The sequence below is a fragment of the Delphinapterus leucas genome, chromosome 10, assembly GCF_059928025.1.
Source record: "Delphinapterus leucas isolate spDelLeu-1000000601 "Yukka" chromosome 10, BTC_Dleu_Yukka2, whole genome shotgun sequence".
Taxonomy (NCBI): Eukaryota; Metazoa; Chordata; class Mammalia; order Artiodactyla; family Monodontidae; genus Delphinapterus; species Delphinapterus leucas.
The window spans coordinates 32,661,341-32,680,703 of NC_143138.1; the positions used below are offsets into that span (position 1 = coordinate 32,661,341).

General features: G+C 55.0%; 1 protein-coding gene across 1 annotated transcript in view; it reads right to left on the reverse strand.

The window, feature by feature from the left end:
- PTK7 (protein tyrosine kinase 7 (inactive)) overlaps nt 1-19,363 on the reverse strand; it is a 59,432-nt gene that overhangs the window by 10,932 nt on the left and 29,137 nt on the right. Inside the window, exons 2-15 of the mRNA XM_022581949.2 lie at nt 12,109-12,396; nt 11,623-11,725; nt 11,064-11,254; nt 10,818-10,968; nt 9,698-9,846; nt 9,182-9,448; nt 5,482-5,615; nt 5,187-5,322; nt 4,956-5,075; nt 3,513-3,662; nt 3,245-3,395; nt 3,020-3,147; nt 1,481-1,684; nt 468-623 (exon numbers count right to left, since the gene is read on the reverse strand). Coding sequence (XP_022437657.2) covers nt 468-623; nt 1,481-1,684; nt 3,020-3,147; nt 3,245-3,395; nt 3,513-3,662; nt 4,956-5,075; nt 5,187-5,322; nt 5,482-5,615; nt 9,182-9,448; nt 9,698-9,846; nt 10,818-10,968; nt 11,064-11,254; nt 11,623-11,725; nt 12,109-12,396 — 2,328 coding nt within the window. The remainder of the gene's footprint in view (nt 1-467; nt 624-1,480; nt 1,685-3,019; nt 3,148-3,244; nt 3,396-3,512; nt 3,663-4,955; nt 5,076-5,186; nt 5,323-5,481; nt 5,616-9,181; nt 9,449-9,697; nt 9,847-10,817; nt 10,969-11,063; nt 11,255-11,622; nt 11,726-12,108; nt 12,397-19,363) is intronic.

A 19,363-nucleotide genomic window follows, 5' to 3' on the forward strand; every position in this document is an offset into this window, starting at 1 on the left:
GAGCAAACCACTTCCCCTTCTGCCCTGGGCTTGGCAGATGCTAACAGAGGGGTCAGATTAATAGTACTTTCTAGAGGGTGGTCTGTATGAGAATTTTAGGTCATTCACCATAAACAGATCTTAGTTCCACATTCTAACCTATGCTCAGAAAACATTTAACTAGCACAGATCCGTAACTTCTCAGAGTTATTCCTAAAACAAAGCTAACTTTAGTTGATTTCTTTTTAAAGGTGAGGGAGAGTCGATCTAAATAAAACATCAAGTGAATAATACACAGGAATGACAAAATCTGTGGAGGTGGGGTGTGGACAACAGGTGGGGGACACACTGGACCGGGCCTCTCCAAAGCTCCCTCCATTTCTGATGTTCTGGGCCTCAGGGACTCCAGAGCCACCAGCCCTAGCGCAGCCCCAAGACAGACCAGAGCCTGTAGTTAAGCAGGGGTGATGATGGCCAAGGCAACACACCCAGTGTGGTGATGGGCTGCAGGCTGGCCCGAGGGAAGTGCATCTTGTCACTTGTGCTGTGGCGTTTGTTGGTGGCCGCGGAGCTGGAGCCCAAGCTGGTCAAGGCCACTTCCTCTTGGATCTCTGCTGAGGGCTGTCCGTTCTGCAGAGGCCCGCCTGGGAAGAAGGGGCAGGGAGGGTGTCAGGATAAGACCTGACACTCTGGCCACCATGGCGGGGACTGCAGTTCTTTTCCACAATCTCCCACTTCCACCAAAGGGGTCCAATCCTGGGGTCCCACACAAAATCCACACACAATCCAACCGATGAACTGATGGGGCTGGGGCGAGGGAGACAGGCATCCCTTAGGGTATGACCACTTATTGACACAGCCGATTACAACTTTCGAAATGGAAAAAACTGCACAAGTCTTATCTGAGTCAATGGTCCCTGGACAGCATGGTGACATAAGGGTTTTTGCTTTCATAGGGTCTCCTACAGGCACAAAGGGAAAATCACAACAAGGGAAACCCAGGCCCTGCTCCTGAACTCCTAAACTGAGAGGGGAGACCCAGCAATGTCCCCAGGGGGCTCCCAGTCGGAGGAGAGAATGGCAGGAGGAGGGAAACAGGCAGACAGATCGCCCCTGGGGAAACTCAAAGACTAATGGGGGGAGACAAGGCGTGCAAAGAAACATGAACACATATACTTAAATTATGTCTGTGGTTTCGAACTGCAGGGAGAAGGCAGGGAAACGTAGGAGGCTGGCCCAAGAGGCTCCAATGAGCAAGATGTAAGCCAGGTTGCGCAGAAGCCAAGGCCCAGGGAATCGGCCAACTCCAGGCTTCCAGCTGGGATTGGGGCGGGGGGCGGCGGGGGAAGGGGAGGGGGGCGGTGCGGAGCGGCTCTGCCCTGGCTCCAGCAGTTCCCTCCAGCGCCACAGCGCTGTCCTCCGTGGCCACGGGAGGGCGCTCAGCACCTGCGCACAGCACCGCCTCCCTCTTCCTGGGCCTCCCTCCTCCAGGGCCCCTCACCGTTGAGGCACTCCATCTCTGGCTCCTCGCCCTCCGGCTGCTTCTGAAGCCGCTTGGCCTTGCAGCGCTTCTTGCAGTAGAACATGAGGCCCAGCACGGCAATGATGTAGGCCACGGCGGCGCCCACCGACAGCCCGATAGTCTGGATCATCTTGTAAGGTGGAGGGCTGCCCAGGCCCTCCGACTCCTCCAGCACCGGCTTGTCTGAGAGACATACAGATAGGTGTGAGCAGGGGCCGCTGAAGCAAGCCCAGCCCTACTTCTCTACTGGCCGCTCCCTACTGCACACATAAGACAACCTCCCAGACACTTGGCCTGACCAAGCCAGAGCGACACAGGGAGGGTCACCACCAGCAATGGCGTCAACAAGGGCCAGGTCCTCAGGGCCCCACCAAGGCCAGAGGGAGCTCTGCAGGAGTTGAGGCCAGTGATTCCCAAGCTGGCTCTGCATCTGGACACGAGGCCAGGGACACAGCTAAGAGGCACATCTGTCGGCCCCACCACAAACCCACACTGTTTGCTAACAAGCTTCCTTAATGACCTAACATCATGAGTCAGGCTCTGAAGAGCTGCATCTGGGAACTTTTGGTTTAGAATCCCAGCCATCGCCCAGCACACAGTGGTTCTTCTAGAAAAGTATTGGTAGGGACTTCCCTGGCGGTCCAGTGGTTAGGGCTCTGCACTTCCACTGCAGGGGGCACGGGTTCAATCCCTGGTCAGGGAACTAAAATCTTTCATGTGCGGCATGGCCAAAAAAAAAAAATAATTAAAAAAAGAGAAACGTATTTGCAGAAGGGATCTTCTAGTCTAGGGGCTTTCAGTGGCCTCGGGTCCCATGGAGAAAGAGGTGTCTGGAGGGAGAGAGGCCCAAGGGGGAGGCCATGCAGGATTCCCCAACTCTCACACACACCCAGTGGCTTCAACCAAGGAGGCTGTCACTTCACCTTACTCATTTAAAGTTCCACATAAAACTTTGTCTAGAAAACCAGTTCTGCTGCTAAACCAAAAAAAGTTTGAAACCTCTCATTTAAACCACGCCCACCTTACAGACAGAGAAAAAAGCCCCTGGGGAGGAAATAACACCTGCAAGGGCACAGAAGTGGTTAACAAGAGAGGCCAGACCCAAACCCCAAGTCCCTGACCCTAGTCAGGGTGTTTCCCCTGACACACCATCCTCTCTGGGCCTCCAGGGTAAAGGAAACTTGTGCCGCTGCTTCCTGGCCTGATCCCCTCCCTGCCCCACCCAGGGACCTGTAGGGAGACCTGGGAGGAAGCATTTTAGGACAAGGGCACCATCCCGACTTCCCCGGAACAGGCACACACCCACTAGCCGTGGAATGTTTAAGGGAGAGCCCAGGTCCAGGCAAGGAACCTGAGACTGACGGTGAGGTGGCCTGGTGGAGGGGACACAGCTGAATGCCCGCGCCCACCGCAAAAATGGTTTCGTGCCTTCTGTGTACAGGGGCCGATGAGCACAAGGATGAGAAAGAAGTGAGGTGCCCCCACTTCCTGTGCAGGACACCCCTCCGGGTCCCATACCCACGACATAGAGGGGGGCCTCCGTGTGCTTGATGTTGCAGCTGTTGCCCGCGATGCAGGTGTAGCGGCCCGAGTCCTCGGGGGCAACATCGTGGATCACCAGGGAGCCGTTCTGGAAGATGTGCATCCTGCCAGGAGAGAAGTCACAGCGCTGCCCACCAGGCCAGCTCCAGGGAGACTGGGATGCAGGAGAGGCAGGGTGGGTGTGGGAGGGAGAGAGCCTACCTGGGTCCCAGCTTGGTGGGGTCCAGGATACGGTCTTTGCCCTTCCACTGAATGAGTGGCTTGGGGTCCCCCTGGGCCTCGCACCGCAGCAGGGCCGTGTGGCCCTGGTACACGGTCGTGCGCTCCGGCTCCACCTTGAAGGTGATGAACACTGGATGGGAAGAGCCCGGTGAGGGGCAGGGAGCACTGAGCAAAGGGGCTGGCGGGGTGCAGGCAGCTGTCCCACAGGGCCCGCCAGCCCCAGCCCCAGCCCCCTGCACAGTCGCACCTGCCACGGTGAGCTGGACGTGGGCACGGATCTGGCCCTGTAGCCCATTGGAGGCGATGCAAGTGTAGTTGCCAGCATCATTGCGGGTCACCCTGGAGAAGTGCAAGGTCCCAGCGTTGTCCGTCACCCACTCTGGAAGGCTGCTCCCATCTACAGGGGCAACATTGGGGAATGATGGGATGGACCAGAGTCCCATGAGTGGCCAGCAACGCCCTCAGTCACTCACCTCTACTGAAAAACACGCCATCGCTCCTGGCTATTCACAGACAAGATCTAAACGCCTGAGCCAGGCATTGGGAGTCCCTGTTACTTACTCCTTTTCTAATTTTTCAGTCTCACGTCCTTCTACTGCCCTGTGTAATGTTCCACTTCCACCAAACTGGACTTCTGGTTGGGCTTGGAATTTGCCTTGCTCTCACCCTCACTGCCTGTCACTCTCCACTCCTAGAACCCATTCCTGCTCTTTGCCATCGTCCCGCCCATTCTGAGTCCCACCCCCCAGAGACAGCTCCCCCAGACACCTGAGCAGAGACAGCCCACTTGCTGCTCAGAATCTACAACCCCCCTCTCTCTCACTGTTAATGGGAATGTAAAAACGTTTTAAAAAACAATTTGGCCATTCGCATCAAGGGTTGTAAAAATGTGCATACCCTTTTATACATAATTATTCCATTTCTGGGAATCTTTCCCAAAGGAAATAAACCCAAGTCCAGAAAAAACTCTGCCTCAAGATGTTTACTGCAGCAATAAAAAGACAGAGAGAGAGAGAGAGACAGAAAGAGGCAGAGAAAGGGAGGGAGGAAGGGAGGGTGGTTAACAACCCAAATGTCCAACATTTAGGGGATATTTAAGTAAATTACAGTGAATCCAATCATTGGAATATTATTGCAATCATCAAAACCAATGTTTATGTACAAAACCACGGGGAAATGCTTGATAATGTTAAGTAAAAAAAGATAAAATTACATACAGTTATCTGCATCTTCCATTTCTATAGTAAGCATGACTCAGCTCATGGAAGTATAATAAGTGAAAATTATATGTACAGTAAAACTGCTATGTAAAAACAAAAAGATGTACACAGAAAAAGGTACACACCCAGAGATGACTGATGGTGGGATTCTGCATTATTTTCTGCCCAAATTTTCTAAAGGATTACCTTTACATTGGAAAGGATGACTATTTTGAAAAGAGGGAAAGGACTTTACAGCCCTGTCTGGACCAATCCAATCATTTGTTGCCTTGAGTCGTCTTATATGTTGTCTAATGCTGTAACCTGACCTCTTTTGTGTCTGGCTTTTTTTTTTCTAACTGGACCATAAATCGGCCCCTACATTTCTTGTCTATCCCAAAGTTTCGGGCACTCAGCTGGTCCTCAGACAGGCATACATCTGACCAGTGGACTGCCTGCTGCCCCCCACCCCATGCTCACACAGTACCCACCTGCCCGGACCCACTTAATAGTGGGCTTCTCTCGGCCTGTGGCTGAGCAGGGAACCGTGGCCTCCTTGTCAAACTCCATGCACTGCTGCGGCCGGGGCGGTGGTGTGAACTTGAGCTTTTCTGTTTCAGTAGCAGAAAAGGGGAGGAATTGAGGCGGCAGGCCTGAAGATTCTGGACGCTGCTGCTCCCTCCCTGGTCCTCTCCTGCCCAGGAGGCCAGGCGCCAGCTCACCCAGCACTTGGACGCGGGCCTGGGCCTCGATGCTGCCAGCGGGGGTGCTGCTCACGCAGCGGTACCACGTCCCGTCGTACACCTCCACGCTGTTGATGCGCAAGGTCCCGTTCTTGAAGACCTCGAACCGCGAGTCCTGCAGCACAGGAGATGTGCCTGAGAGCGGGTCTCGGCCTGCCCCCCACCATCATCTCCCTGGGGGACAGCCTCGGGGTGGGGGGAAGCGAGCCTTGGAGGTGAGCATAGAGGACTCCGTGTCCCTGCCCCCCCCCCCAGCAGTAATCCCCGTTCTCACCTCCGAGATGAGCATCTGGTTTCTGTACCAGGAGACTGTGGGTTTGGGTGTGGCCTGGGTCAGGCAATGCAAGTAGCCTGGCTTGCCCTCCTCCAGCTGGCTGTCTTGGGGCTTCTCCAGCCACGTGGGCACAGCTTAGAGGGACAGGGAGGAAACAGAAGGTTGACCAACACATCTGCAAAACCAACAGATCCAATCCCAAGAAATTCTAATACCCTCCCCCACAACCCCGGCCCTGAGTTTAGAAACCCTTGTCTGCTCCGGCGATAACTGCAGCCATGACCCCTTAGTGAAGGCCCATGCGCCGGTACCTTTTGAACATTATCCTAGCTAATGATCACAATATACCCCCAAGGCATTTATTTTTATACCCATTTTATAGATAAGACAACAGAGGTTCAAAGAAGTAATGGTGATTTATTAATCCATGATAGAGAGAGGATTGAAAACCCTGGTCTGCGTGACTCCAAAATCCTTGCTTTCTTTATTACACCATAACGTTCCGAGGCTCGGTCCCTGAATCTCTGTTCCGTTTTAGCCATGCTCATCCCCCGAATGATCTCATCCAGTCCACGGCCTTCAGTACTATCCAAGTGGATGAGTCCCAAATACACAGCCTGGCTCCTGACCTCCCCCCAATGAACTTCAGACCTGCAAATCCTACCGGCATTTCCAATTGGATATCTAATAGGCACTCCAGGCTTTATACGTGCAAAAGAGAATGCTCAATTTCTCCCCAAACCTGCTCATCACAGTTTTCTCTATCTCAGTAAATAGCACCACTATCCAGCCGACTGTATAAGCCAAAAACTTAGTTGACTTCTCTCTCTACGTCTCCCCCCGCCATCACATTCATTCTATACAAACCTCATCTACCTCAGCTCTAAGATGTATCCTGAATTTCACCACCTCCCACCTCCACCGCTACCACCTCTGTTCAAGCCCCTAAAACACCGCCCCTACATGATTACAGTCATCTATTAACTGTCAACTATTAACTCTTGCCCCTAACAGTCTAGTCTTCTCAGAATAGCCAGAGTCACCTTTTGAAAATGTCACTCTCACACTCAGTCCCTGCGAGGACTTCTCATCCTCTGACTTGGTGGGGCAGACTTAGCAACGATGGCTTTAAACAGTCCTCCCATCTCTTGCTTCTCTTTGTAATGTGGCGTTGCCACTTTCCCATCCAGAGGCAGGGTCTATTTCTCTACTGCCTGGAATCTGGGTGGCCTGAGACTTGCCCTGTCCAATAGAATATAGTGGACAATGTCTAAGCTAATGCCTTGAGAAGGCTTGCAGCATCCACTTTTGCACTCTTGGGACCCAGCCTCCACGTGAGAAGCCTGAGCTAGTCTGTTGGAGTGGCTGTGTGGAAGGGAACCAAGGCACCCAGGTCGATATCCTCCCTCAGCTGCCAGACTGAGCGAGGCACCTGAGGGAGGACATCAGGGAACAGCCAGCCACCAGCTGACGTATCAGCTGCCGCCAACAGCACGTGGAGCTGAACCATACCCACAGAATCAACCATGAGCAAATCAGTGGCTATTGTTTCAAGTTTTGGACTGGTTTGTTACACAGCAGTAGCTAACTGGTACACTTGTACTACAAACCAAAGTCCTTACCATTTTCTTACAAAGCTTCATATGATCCAATCTCTGCCTCTCAGACAACCTCAACCACACTCACCATCACTTATTCAACACAAGCCACACAGGCTACTGCTGTCCCTTCAATTTACAAGCCCATTTCTTGCTCAGGGCCCGTCCACGTGGTTCCCTCTTTAATTTAAGCATCAGCTAAAATACCACCTTCTAAAGAAGTCTTGTCTAAACTCCCCCTGGCCCACATGCCATCTCTCTGTCACTTACCCTATTTTATTTTTCTTCATGGCTCTGCTGCCACCTAAAATCATATATTTGTTCATTCAATTGTTTTCCTTGCTTGCTTTGTTGCTATTAGACTACGAACTCCACAAGGGGAAGGATTTTTGTCTGCTTTGTTCATTGCTGCATTCCCAGTACTGGGAGCAGTGCCTAGCACAAAGAAGGCACTCAATAAATCTGTTGATGGAATGCAGGGATGGAGTCCTCCCTCCTCCGAACTGCACCCACTACCCCTTCGCACCTGTCCAGCCCTGCGTGCGTCACGCACTCTCTCTAATTCCACAGGTCTTCTTCTCAGGGAGCAGTGCAGGCACAGGGCACTGTTGGTGCCTGTCAAAAGACTGATCAAAGCCAGCACTCCCACTTCCAGCAAGCATATGCCTCACTTGGAGCATGTGCTGAACGCTCTTTGTCTGGGCCCACCCCCAGAGAGGCCGGGGGCAGGAGATGTGGAGTGTGGTCCCAGATTCTGTATTTTTAAAAGCATCCCCGGGACTTCCCTGGTGGCGCAGTGGTTAAGAATCCGCCTGCCAATGCAGGGGACATGGGTTCGATCCTGGTCCAGGAAGATGCCACATGCCGCAGAACAACTAAGCCCATGAGCCACAACTACTGAGCCCACGTGCCACACTACTGAAGCCCGCATGCCTAGAGCCTGTGCTCTGCAACAAGAGAAGTCACCACAATGAGAAGCCTGCACACCACAATGAAGAGTAGCCCCTGCTCTCTGCAGCTAGAGAAAGCCCGCAAACAGTAACGAAGTAACAAAGATCCAACGCAGCCAAAAATAATTAAAAATAAATAAATAAATAAAATGCAAAATTAAAAAATAATAATAAAAAAATAAAAGTGTCCCCAATGAAACAGGTGAACAACAGACCCCGACTGGAGAAAGGCTGATCATGGCTGCTTGCATTTGTCTGCACGTCGCTGTGGAAGTGTCCTGAGCGCATGTTACCTGGATGCTGCAGCTTCCCACCCAAACCAGGTACCTGAGCACGAAAGTGCATGTCTCCTAGGTTTTAGTATCTTAATGGGAATAATACCATCACAACTTACAAGTGTACAAAGCTCTTTTCATGTTTGAAATCTTTTTGAATTTTTGCAATTTACCTACTTGGAAAGATGTAGAGGTAAATGGAAGAAGCAGGTTGCAAAATGGTATGTGTGTGTGTATGAATTTGTCTCGGATATCCTTTTAAATTATCACAAACGTTTGACACAGGCATGGTGTAAATAAGTAAATCTCTATGCCTGTAGCAAGGGTATATAGGTCTTTATCATTTATTTCACAAGTCATATGTTCACTGTAGAAATTTAGAAAGTGTAACAACAAATAAAATAATTACTACCTATAACTCTGACACATCACCTTCCCCAAAAAGAAAAGGAAAAATCTTTTTTATCTACTTCACTGGTCTTTCTGGCCATCTAGTAGGGAAGGTAGTGAGTTATTAAGCCCTATTTTATGGATGAGGAAACTGACCCCTGGCAAGGCAGGTGACTTTCTACCCATGGTCATTCCATGCACTGGGGACGGAGTGGGACCTGGGTCTCAAGACTCCCACTCCGTTACTTTGTCCTCTGCAGCCAGAGGACCACTTTTCTGGCACCGCAACCTCTGTGCCTGACTCGCCACTGTCCACTCCAATATCACCTCCCAATGGCTGACTGGTTCCCAAGCCGGCAGGGCTCAGAGCTGAGGCGGGGCCTCAGGTGAGCACCAGGGAAGCCTCTATCCATCACACCCAGAGCCCAAGACCTCCTGGGACCTGGGCTCCCCTCCTCGCCTCGCCCTTCAGGGCAAAGGTGCTCACTGGCCACGGTGATGTTGACATCCTGTCTCCGCCAACCAGCCAGGTTGGCTGCATGGCAGGTATAGACACCAGCATCGCTCTCGGCAGTGCTGGCAAATACCAGCTCATGGCCCTGCTGGTAGACTCTGCCGTGGGCAGGCAGACGGGCTCCCGCGTGCTCCCACCACACACTGGGCTCCGGCAGACCCTGGGGGGGCGGGCAGGCCACACGCTCCTCGCTGCCAGCCGTGAACACCTGTGGCTCAAATGGTGGCATATCTTCAATCCCTGCAGGGATGGGAGCAGACAGCCTGGTTACTGTGGGGCCCAGGGTACCTGACGTTCTCCCGCAGCAAGCCTTGCCCTTTCCAGCACGAGCCCTCCCCGTGACCTTCAGCATTTCCTCTTCCAACCCCAGCATCCTCTTCCTCCCTCTGCCCTCCAAGCTGCTCTGAGTGGAAACAGGAGCCTAAATCTCTACATGCCCACAACGTTGAAGGCGGCTCCCACCTCGGCACCCCAGACCCAGGGACCTACCTGCCAGGTGGAGAGTGGCCTCCAGGATGACAGGAGGGCCCCTCTGGCCCTGGCCTACACAGCGGTAGACCCCTGCATTGCGCGGCCGGACCTGGGTCAGCAGCAGGGACCCGTTGGCAAACACCGTGGCTCTGCGGACGTGCGGGGGGCTGTGGAGGGGAGAGAGTGCTCTTTGAAAGGAGTGGCCCACAGGCCTCCTTCTGGAGGGCAGCCAGGGGAACCCCATCCTGCACAGGTCAGATATGCAGGAAGGAATCAACCAGGAACAGGGCAGAGAGAAGGAAGCCAACACGCCACTCTGGTGTGTGCGTGTGTGCCTGTGTGTGCACGTGTGTGCGTGCGCTTGTTCGCGTGTATGTGGAGGTGTGTATCCTAATTACAAGAGACGCAGCTTTGGGGCAGCCAGGCGAGCAGCAGTGCAAGTGGGAGGCAGCAAGCAATCAATGTGGAGACAGAGTCAAGATACGCCTGCTGGTAAAGCAGCAACTCCAGCACCAGAAGTCCCTCAGACGCACCAGATGGACTACTGATGATGTCCTCAGGGCTGCAGCCAGGCGGGATCCCAGCCCACAGCCTAGGGAGCCACACCTCCATAGGACCATGGCCACACCTGGCACCACACAGGTGGTATGGTCTCTGCTCTCATAGGGCCTGGATGAGGACAGAAGTCCCTATAGAGGGCCTGACACCTCCTGGTAATGTTCGCTTCTTCCAAAAAATGTGTGTGTGCGTGCATGTGTGTGAGTAAGGTATCCTTGCCCTCCAGGACCTTCCTGTGCAGACTGTGATCCCCGAGGTCCCCTGTGTCCCTCCATCCTTGGGTCTCTACCCCCCATCCCAGAGGACCCATGTGGGCAGAAGGGGAGGGGAGAAAGTAGCTGAGCCATCGCTGGCTCACACAGTGTGTCTGTGGGAACTGGAAAAAGATGCCCTTCCTGGAGACCCTTCCCTTTGTTGGAATCATTTTGTAACAGGAAGACATTCTACTGCCATCTGCTGGAAAGTCGAAGTAGTACATGTATAGATCTATGATATCTGTGATAAGAACTTCGTTCCCTTTTAGAGAACCATACACAACTTCTATCACCATATACTGCAAAGCTGCTGCCAGATGCCTTACCGGCTGCGGTTAGTGATGGGAGTCTCATCCTCAAAGACCCACTGCAGGCTCGGGGGCGGGTGGGCTGAGAACTGACAGTGGAACATGGCCTCCTCGTTCCTTGCCACTACCACGTCCTGGGGGGCCAGTACCACCCTGGCAAAGCTCTCATCTGGGATGAGGGAGGCACAGACACATGAGCAGGCAAGGTGGGGAGGCCCCTCCCCCATCCCCAACTCACCTTCTCCATCCCCGCCCCAGGCTCACCAGCAATGCTCAAGGTGAAGTTCTGACTGCTGCAGGCCTGGCCAAAGGCATTGTGGGCACAGCAGGAGTAGATGCCACTGTGCTCAGGGCCGGCTGGCCGGAGGGTCAGGTTCTTCTCCTTACTGCTGACCGTGTGGTTGCTCTGACCATCAGAGAGGGCGCTCCCATCTTGGAACCACTGGTAGGTGGGCCTGAGGGGCCGAGGGGGTCAGCAGCAGGGGGGCAGGGGGGGTCTCAGGTGGCCGGCAGGGAGGGCCAGAATCAGAGGGTCAGGGCTAGACCCCTCAGTTTACAAATGGGGAAACTGAGGCCTGGAGAGGGACCGTGACTTGCACAAAGGCACACAATTCAGGGGCAGAATCTGGCTGAGATTCTAGATTTCTCAGCTCCCAGAATCCAGGATCACTCCACAGCACAATGCTGCCCCTTCTCTGGTGACCAGGGCCCAGTGTGGAGCAGCATGGGGCAGGGGCGGTGGCAGAGTCCACAGTTTGGGGAGACAGCTCTTGACATCAGTCCAGAATAATCCTTTCCCTCCCCACCCTCAACGTCTCCTTACCGAGGGTGCCCGTCAATGTGACAACGCAACATGACCTGGGTCTGTGGCTGGATCTCGGCTTCCGAGGCTGGATGCTTCAGGACCACAGGACCGGACTCAATCCCTGGAGCAGAGGCCATGGTTGCAGAGTGAGGGGCAGGGCAGAGCAAGGGTGAGAAAGCAGAGGAGGAGGACAAGCAGGAAACCATGGAACCTGGAGGCTCTGGAGCCAAGAGACACTGGGGCACACTGCCTCACTGCTCCTGCCATTTGCAAAAGTATCTGGCAGGTCAACGGGTTCAAGACTTGAAGGGGAAAAAAAATAAATTCTGGAAAAATTAAAACTTTTTAACTTCCTCTTATCCACACAAGCAGAGAGCTGACCCCAACTGCATTCTCCCTGCCCCATTTAACTGGAAATGGGAGAAGCTGAGGCAAAGGAGGAGTCCCACAGGGCTCAGGAGTTGAGGGTCTAGAGGGAGGGCGGGCACAGCTCCCGGCTCTCACATTTGATGTTGAAGGAGGCATTGGCACTGTGGGCCTCCTCTCCGGTGGCATCATCCCGAGCCACGCACTGGAAGGCTCCCGAGTCCTGCAGCCGGTCCACAGCTGCGAAGCTCAGGCTGCTGCCCTGGGCGAAGCGCCGCTCGGTGTCCTGGACAGGGGCCCCATCCAGCAGCCAGTACACGTGCACTGGGCCCGGGGCCTCGACCTCACAGCGGAGCAGCGCCCGGCGGCCCTGCAGCGCATCCTGGGAGGATGGCTCCTTGATGAAGACAATGGTTGCCTGGGCACCTGCAGATGGAGAACACGGGAGAGGCAGGGTCAGGGGGAGCTGCAGCCACTGTTCTAACACAGGTCACCCACTGTCCTGTGCACAGGAGACGTCCAGTAAGTGCAAGTGAGAAGGATCATGAGACCACAATTGCCAAGTGTCCACTGAGGAACGTTTACACTGTGCTGGGCGCTCCGCAGGATACAAAGATGCAGTACCCTCCAGGACGCTAGTCTGGAGGCGGACCCAGGATAAGGCAAAGCTCGTGCCAAATGAATGATGTGGGCAGTCGGTGCCTCTAGAACACCGAAGAGGGAGGGAGCCCCAAGGGCTAGGGGAAGGAGGGGATTAATGCCACGTGGGACACTCCCTAGAGGAAGAGGGCCTTGGAGCTACGGGACCAGATCATAGGAAATGCCAGACCAAGGAGCGGGGAACATTAGCAAGCAACCCTCCCACCATCTTCAGAATGCAGGACACTGAGCAAAGTTAAATCATGATCCAAAGAGCTTCTTGGAAGGATTACTGGCACTCACATACCCACTGAGGGTCCAGCATCAGAGGTGGCCACAGGTCAGGGAGGCGGCTTTGAATCCCATCCACAGACCGCTCTGCAGCCCAGCATTCCCCAGGGGCGTCTTTGGGAGAACCCATCCCATCACAGGAGAAGCCAATATTCTCTTGAACTGGCATTATTCCCAAAGACATGCCAGGGCCACCCCCCACGTCCTTCTCTCCATCCTTAAGGATCCGTCTGTGGCCAAGGCTGGCTCTTCTGTGCTAGGTGAGAGGTGAGCTAAGTGGTCCCAGGTTTTCACCAGAATCCACTCCTCCTCCTGCATGACTACAGTTCAGCTCTGGCAGGGGTCAGGGGGGCACCCTCGGAGGAAGGGACCCTGCAATCAAATGTGGAACTATAGCCAAACAAAGGGGAAAGTGAAGAGCCTGTGCAGAGTGGCAGATGGGCTGGGGAGGCGGAGGGCAGGGCCAGGCAGGTGGCATAGTTACCAAGCAGGAATAATACACCGGGCTTTGTTCCTGGTCCATGTGGGCGCCCTGCAGAGGCCCGGAGCTGCAGAGCCCGGGACACCAGCCACCTGGGGAGTTTGGGTGGGGGGGCGGTGATGGCACAGAGTAGGATGTGCTACCCCTCCAGGAAGAAGGAACAGGCCACCTGGGGCTGCTACGTGAAGAAGCAGGCTCTGCCTCTGGCCAAACTGGGCCCAGCAAGGGCAGGAAGGAAGAGGCTAATGGGGTCCTGCCCATCCCATCCCAAACCACCGGAGACTGATCTTGGCCCAAAGAGCACCCTTCCCAGTCCCTGGGCGGAGCAGGGGGAGGGGGGTTTGGTTCTTTAGGGCACAAGAACCTGTCTCCTCATAAAGTCAGTTTCAAGACAAGTTCAGGATCCCCCAGGGCTGGGTCCAGAGGAGGGGCTGACCCGATGTTGGTCCGCTTCCCAGCATTCCAGAGGGGCCGGCCCACAAGACACACAGAGCTGAAAGGGGCTGGGAGCTCCCGCATTACTTCTCATTGGGTTCCTGCTGGCTCTTTGGATGGGACAATTCTCCACCACGCTGGGCTACCCCACCCACTATGCAAGTTAGCAAATCTGCACCCAGTCACCCTAACAATCCAAACAACCCCGCTCAGTTCCAATCTCTGCCCAGGAGTGCGGTCCTGCCCCCGCTGAGCAACGTGGTACAACCCCTGTGTAGTACAGATGGGTGGGTCAACTGAGGTCCAGAGAGATGAAGGGATTTGCCCAAGATCAAACAGCTAATTGGTGGCAGAGCCAGGACCATAACCCAAGGAGGCCAACTCCATACCCCACCCTCTTCCCAGCCCCGCCCAGGAACTCAAGACCAATCCTGGAAGTATCTGATCTCAGAATGGGTCTCACTCCCCACAGCCAGGTAGAAAGATAGACATGCCTCCTGCAGACAACGCCAGGCTCACAAAGGCACTCAGCGAACACTAGCTGAACTGAGGTGACCTCAGAGGAAGTGTGGGGCAAGAGCTGGTGGACACAGGGGCGTCCGGAACACTTCCCGACCCCCACTCCTGACACAGATGGGCAGCCTCGCACCGAGGCCTCAGCAGGCCTCTGCAAATGTGACTCACCCAAATCTTGGGACCCTCGACCCAGAACTAAAGATGCTCATCAAAGACCCGAGAGAGATCATCCGCCTCAAAGTGTAGCTGACTCCCCACTTCCCAGCTCAGCTTCTCCAGACACAGTGGGGGCCAGGAGTCTTGTCCATACACAGCAGCGTTAGTTAAGCGTTTGCAGTCAGGTCCGACTCAATCCTGACCCTCACACTCGGTGTGCCTGACCTTGGGTAAGGAACACAGACCGTGCGCCAGCTTCCTCTGCCTCTCCCATGAGGCTGTCGTGACTTGAAAACGCAGTAACACATGTGAAGTGCCTTGGATGAGCTCGCTCGGCGGGCGGCTACCGTGATCCTTACCACTATCACCCATCCTGCCCAAGGACTCGAGTTTTAGGGATATTAGAAAGCTCCCCCCAGGCAAGGCCCAGCACCATCTCAGACCCCAGATGGGAAAGGGATAATCAGGTGGGGGGTAGGATGGAGGGAAAGGGGCTGTGGGGTTGCAGGAACCACAGACCACTTGCCACAGAAACCTAAGCTGGGAGAAGAGATGGCATGACTCAGAGGGACCCCAGCTCAGCCTCCAGCATCCCGTCCTGTCCCGGGGCTGGAGCTGCAGGAGCTGTGGTGAGACGCTGCATTCCCAGACTGCCACTCAGAGCCCCCGCCGCACCCCCAAGACAGGGCCTGGGAAACATCAAAGCCGGCCCCGCGGGGCCCTCTGTCCTGACGTCAGCTCACAGCAGGTCCTGGTTAGTGCTTGGCTGGGGCAGACTTTAGATGTAACAAAAGGCAGGGAGGGCAGCCACCAGGCCTCCTCTAAGACCCCGGCCCCTGCTCTGAGCGCACACCCCTGGCCACCAGGCTTCTCACGCAGGAGCCTGGCCCAGTGCTGTGGCACCCACGTTTACTGCGCCCAGTCTGGCCATCTGCATGGTCTGCAGGACAGGCTGGTCTGTTGTTTTGTTTGAGGGGAAACGGGCAGGCCGAGGAGCCCCTGGCAGATATGCCAGACTCCAGACAGGGAGGGGCTGGGAAGTGAGGGACTCTTCAGAAGCTTCAGCTGAATGACAGAGAAGGAGGAAGCCTCTGGGGATCGAGGCGGTACCTGCCTCGAGGTGGCACAGTCCCCAGCACATCCCTGTCCCTGCACCTCCTGACTTGAGGATGCCCCCAGGGCTGTGGTCCGGGGAAGGCCCGCTCTGGAAGCACACCGGTCCTGGGCTTCCCAAAGCCTCCCCCCTTTCAGAGTCCGGTCCTCCGTGCATGACACCTTCTACACCCTCACGGAACACCTGGCCCACGTGCTCCTCAAGGAAGCCGCTCAGCATAGCAGCAGCCAGTGGCCCTGCCGCTCCCTAGCAATGCCACCTCCGCTGGCCTCTCCCTTGACATGAAATGAGGACCCCAAGCCTACCACTCAGGGGCTGTGTGAGGCTAAGTGGGTTCATAAACGCAAAGCCCGAAGCACAGAGAGGGCATGGTGGGCTCAGGAAGCACTGGCACCGTTAACGGCAGGCAGAGTCATCTGCCCACATCAGGCACGACCCCAACAGAGCTGGCGCTGCAAATACCCAATAAGGACATTTTCCAAGCCATTTCCTTGGCTCCTCGACAGCCATCTACATGCAGACACTCACTCTGCCTGCGCCCTGGCCCCAGCCCCCTGAGAAAGGGCTGTGTGGGCAGCAGCCCAACTCCCGCCCCCCACTCACCAGCAAGCGGCTGGTCTGGTGCCCACCTTCCTTGATGCTCTCTGGGCTCCAGGCCCAGTCGACCCACGTGTATATACGTGTGCATCTGCGCACACACATGTGTAAACATGATTTGGTGGAGAGCAGAGAGCAGCAGGAAGTTTTTCTGCTCTGATAATTTCAGCTACTTCGGTCCAAGCAACCATCTGGGCCACTCAACTACCTGTCTCCCAGAGACCAGTCCTCTTGGTCTTGGAAAGACAACCCCTGAATCTGTACAGGTCCCAGAACCTGCCAAACCTGACCAGTTGATTCCATCTACCTTCTCTCCCTCCTACTAAAGAAATTCCATCCTTCGGACAGCTGCCTTGGGACCAGGCAGAGGTACCAAGATGACCCTGGGTGGCCCGGGCATGGGCATTCTGCACGGATGTGTGTAATCACGAGTGACTGTGACCTTTCTCACGCACGAGGCCAACGAGCCACAGGCAGGAAGCTGACTCCTCCATACCCGAGACTCAGTCCTTGGTTCCAGGGCCCACGTCCCTGTGGGGACATCCTGCCTCCCGGATGACCTCGAGAGCACAGGCCAAGACAGCTCCTATTGGGCATATGGTCCTCTGAGGGAGAGGTTTGCCAACTTCCTGTGTCCCATGTGGGGTGACAGCATCAGGACACAGGCCAGGAGAGACAGCCCTCAACCCAAGAGGCACAAATGCTCTGTTCCAGGAAAGAGAGCAGCCCCAGGCCTCCTCACCCACACGAGGATGGCCCTGCTCACAGGTCCCCTCCATGTGGAAACTCTAAGGACACCAAATGAGAGGCCCCAGGGGTACCAGGGTCCCTGCCCCACTTCTCTTCCCCAAGGGGCCAATGCACCACAGGACTTTGGCCTTCAGGGTCTAACTGGTGCACTTTCAGCTGCCCTGGGACACCCCAAGGGTCCACGGCTCATAGGCGTGCGTCATTTTTTTGAGGGACAAATCTCAGTCTCTGTAAGAACAAGTCGTTTGCATGAACAGCAAGCCCAGTCACCTCCCCAGTTCACCTGGGCCGGCAGGAACACAAAATGCTGCAGTGGGGCTTGTGAATCTGGGGATCTGGAATGTCCCCCTCCCCACCACCAGTCCACCACCAATATACCACATGTGCTTTTAGCACCAACAACCCTGTATGATGATAAGCCCCAGAAAATCAGGGTTCAGAGGGTTGCTGAAAATCCACCACAGCTGACTCAGAGACCCAGAGGCAGAGCACAAAGCTCTAGCTGCCCCCACCTCGGCCCCATCTCCCGAGTATCTACAGAAGGCCCCAGGTTCGCTGACAGCAGCCCCGCAGCCCCCCACAAGCCATCACAGCCCTCGCTTGGAGCCACGCGGGAGGGAGCAGAGCCAGGGACCCAGCTGAGTTTTCCTGTCCTGGGATTTAACTGTAAATATCTGGAGAGGCTCCCACGTCCGGATTAGAGAAACAGAACAAAATCACCAGGGATTAGCACAGAAACAACCTAGCGGGCCAGCTCTTCTACCTTAGATGAAAACCACAACTCAGCCTTGCCCCGCCCACTCCTGGGAGGCCCTGGAGGGGGAAGATCAACCTCTGATGGCAGAAGCGGGTCCTCGTGTCCAGTATCACGTGGCATCCAAGCCCAGAGGGGCAGATACACCGGCTGGGAGATGTGCTTTAAGAAGCTCCTCAGCCAGCAGCCACACCACCTGATCCTCGAACCAGCCTGTCTTCTGCTGGGGCTCAGAGGGCCACACCTAGGACACATCTCTCGCCCTTAGTAACCCTCAGATGGCTGCGATGTCTCCAAGGAAGCGGCAATAAATTAAAAGCTCAGCCAGAGTGACGTGGTGTGATCGGGCAGAAGGAACATGGGGTAGAGAGACCTGGGTTCTAGTCTCAATACAATCCCTCACAAGTAGGGTGACCCTGACCAACCACCACCCCCTGACACCAGGTAGTTTTATTATATGTAAAATTAGAGAACTGAAAGGATGTGACTGGACAGTCACCAAGACCTAGTCCTGGATTCGCTGGCACTGAGCCTGAGAGGCAGTTACAGAAACAAAGGGCTCACTCCCCAGAGTCCCCTTCCTGCCCCCCAGCCTCCAGCTGCACAGCTGGCCCCTAAAGCCCACACACCACATGTAGGGCCAGCCCCGGGAGGGATTAAAAGTGATGCTATAAATGGCACGTGTGCAGTTAGAGGCAGCTGGGAGTCGCAAACTGGGACCCAGCATCACTGCTGATGAGCTACTCCCATTCCTGCGGCTCAGCTTGCATCCTGCCTCCCCAGGAGATCCCGCCTCTGCCTCGGCCACACACTTGCACTGCCAGCTCACTGCCCGTGACACCCCTGATATGCCCGCCTGTGCTGTGACCAAGAGCCATATCTTCCAAGCTAGACTGCAAGCTCAAGGTGAGCTTGAATGGGCACCTTCTATGCCCATTCTCAGCTCCAAGGAGAGAGAGACAGCAGCCAGCTGTCTCCTGAAGACGCCAGTGAGCGGCCTGCAGAAATACTCTACACTGCGGGAAGGCAGTGGGGCTGCTAGACCACGAGACTGAGAAATGATCCAGGAGCTCAGGCCCAGGAAGACTTTTGGGATGCTCAGATGGTGTGCTCAAAGAGTCCGCCCTCATCATCCAAAGATGGAAAGGGACTCGCTGCAGGTTCCACAGCCATTCATCAGGCGGGCCCAGACCCAGGCCCCAACCAGGTCTTCCTCCCAGGTGCAGTGGGGAGGGGCCCAGGGACACCACAGCAAGAACAGTGCCAGGGTGAGCCCGGGGGTGAGCTTCCCACGGTCTTTCTTGTGCAAGCAGAGGGCAAACTAAATGACAGTCTGGGGACTGGTTGGACCTGACTTCATTTATTAATTTTCAAGACAGGCTCAGAAAACTCTGGGAGACTCTGTTTTCTGAGCTCTTTTTACTCATCTCTGAGGCACACACCCTAAACTCCCTATGCAGGGAGAACATGATTCCCTGCCCTTTAGGTGGAGTGGCCTCAACTGCACTCAACGAGGGAAAATCCTCCCTGGCTCCTAAAGACAGTAAAACATCTCTTCGGCCTGTTCTGTCCAATATGGCAGCCACTAGCCACATGGAGCTATTCAAATGTAACTTAATTAAAATGAAACAAAACTGAAAACTCATTGCCTCTGTTCCAC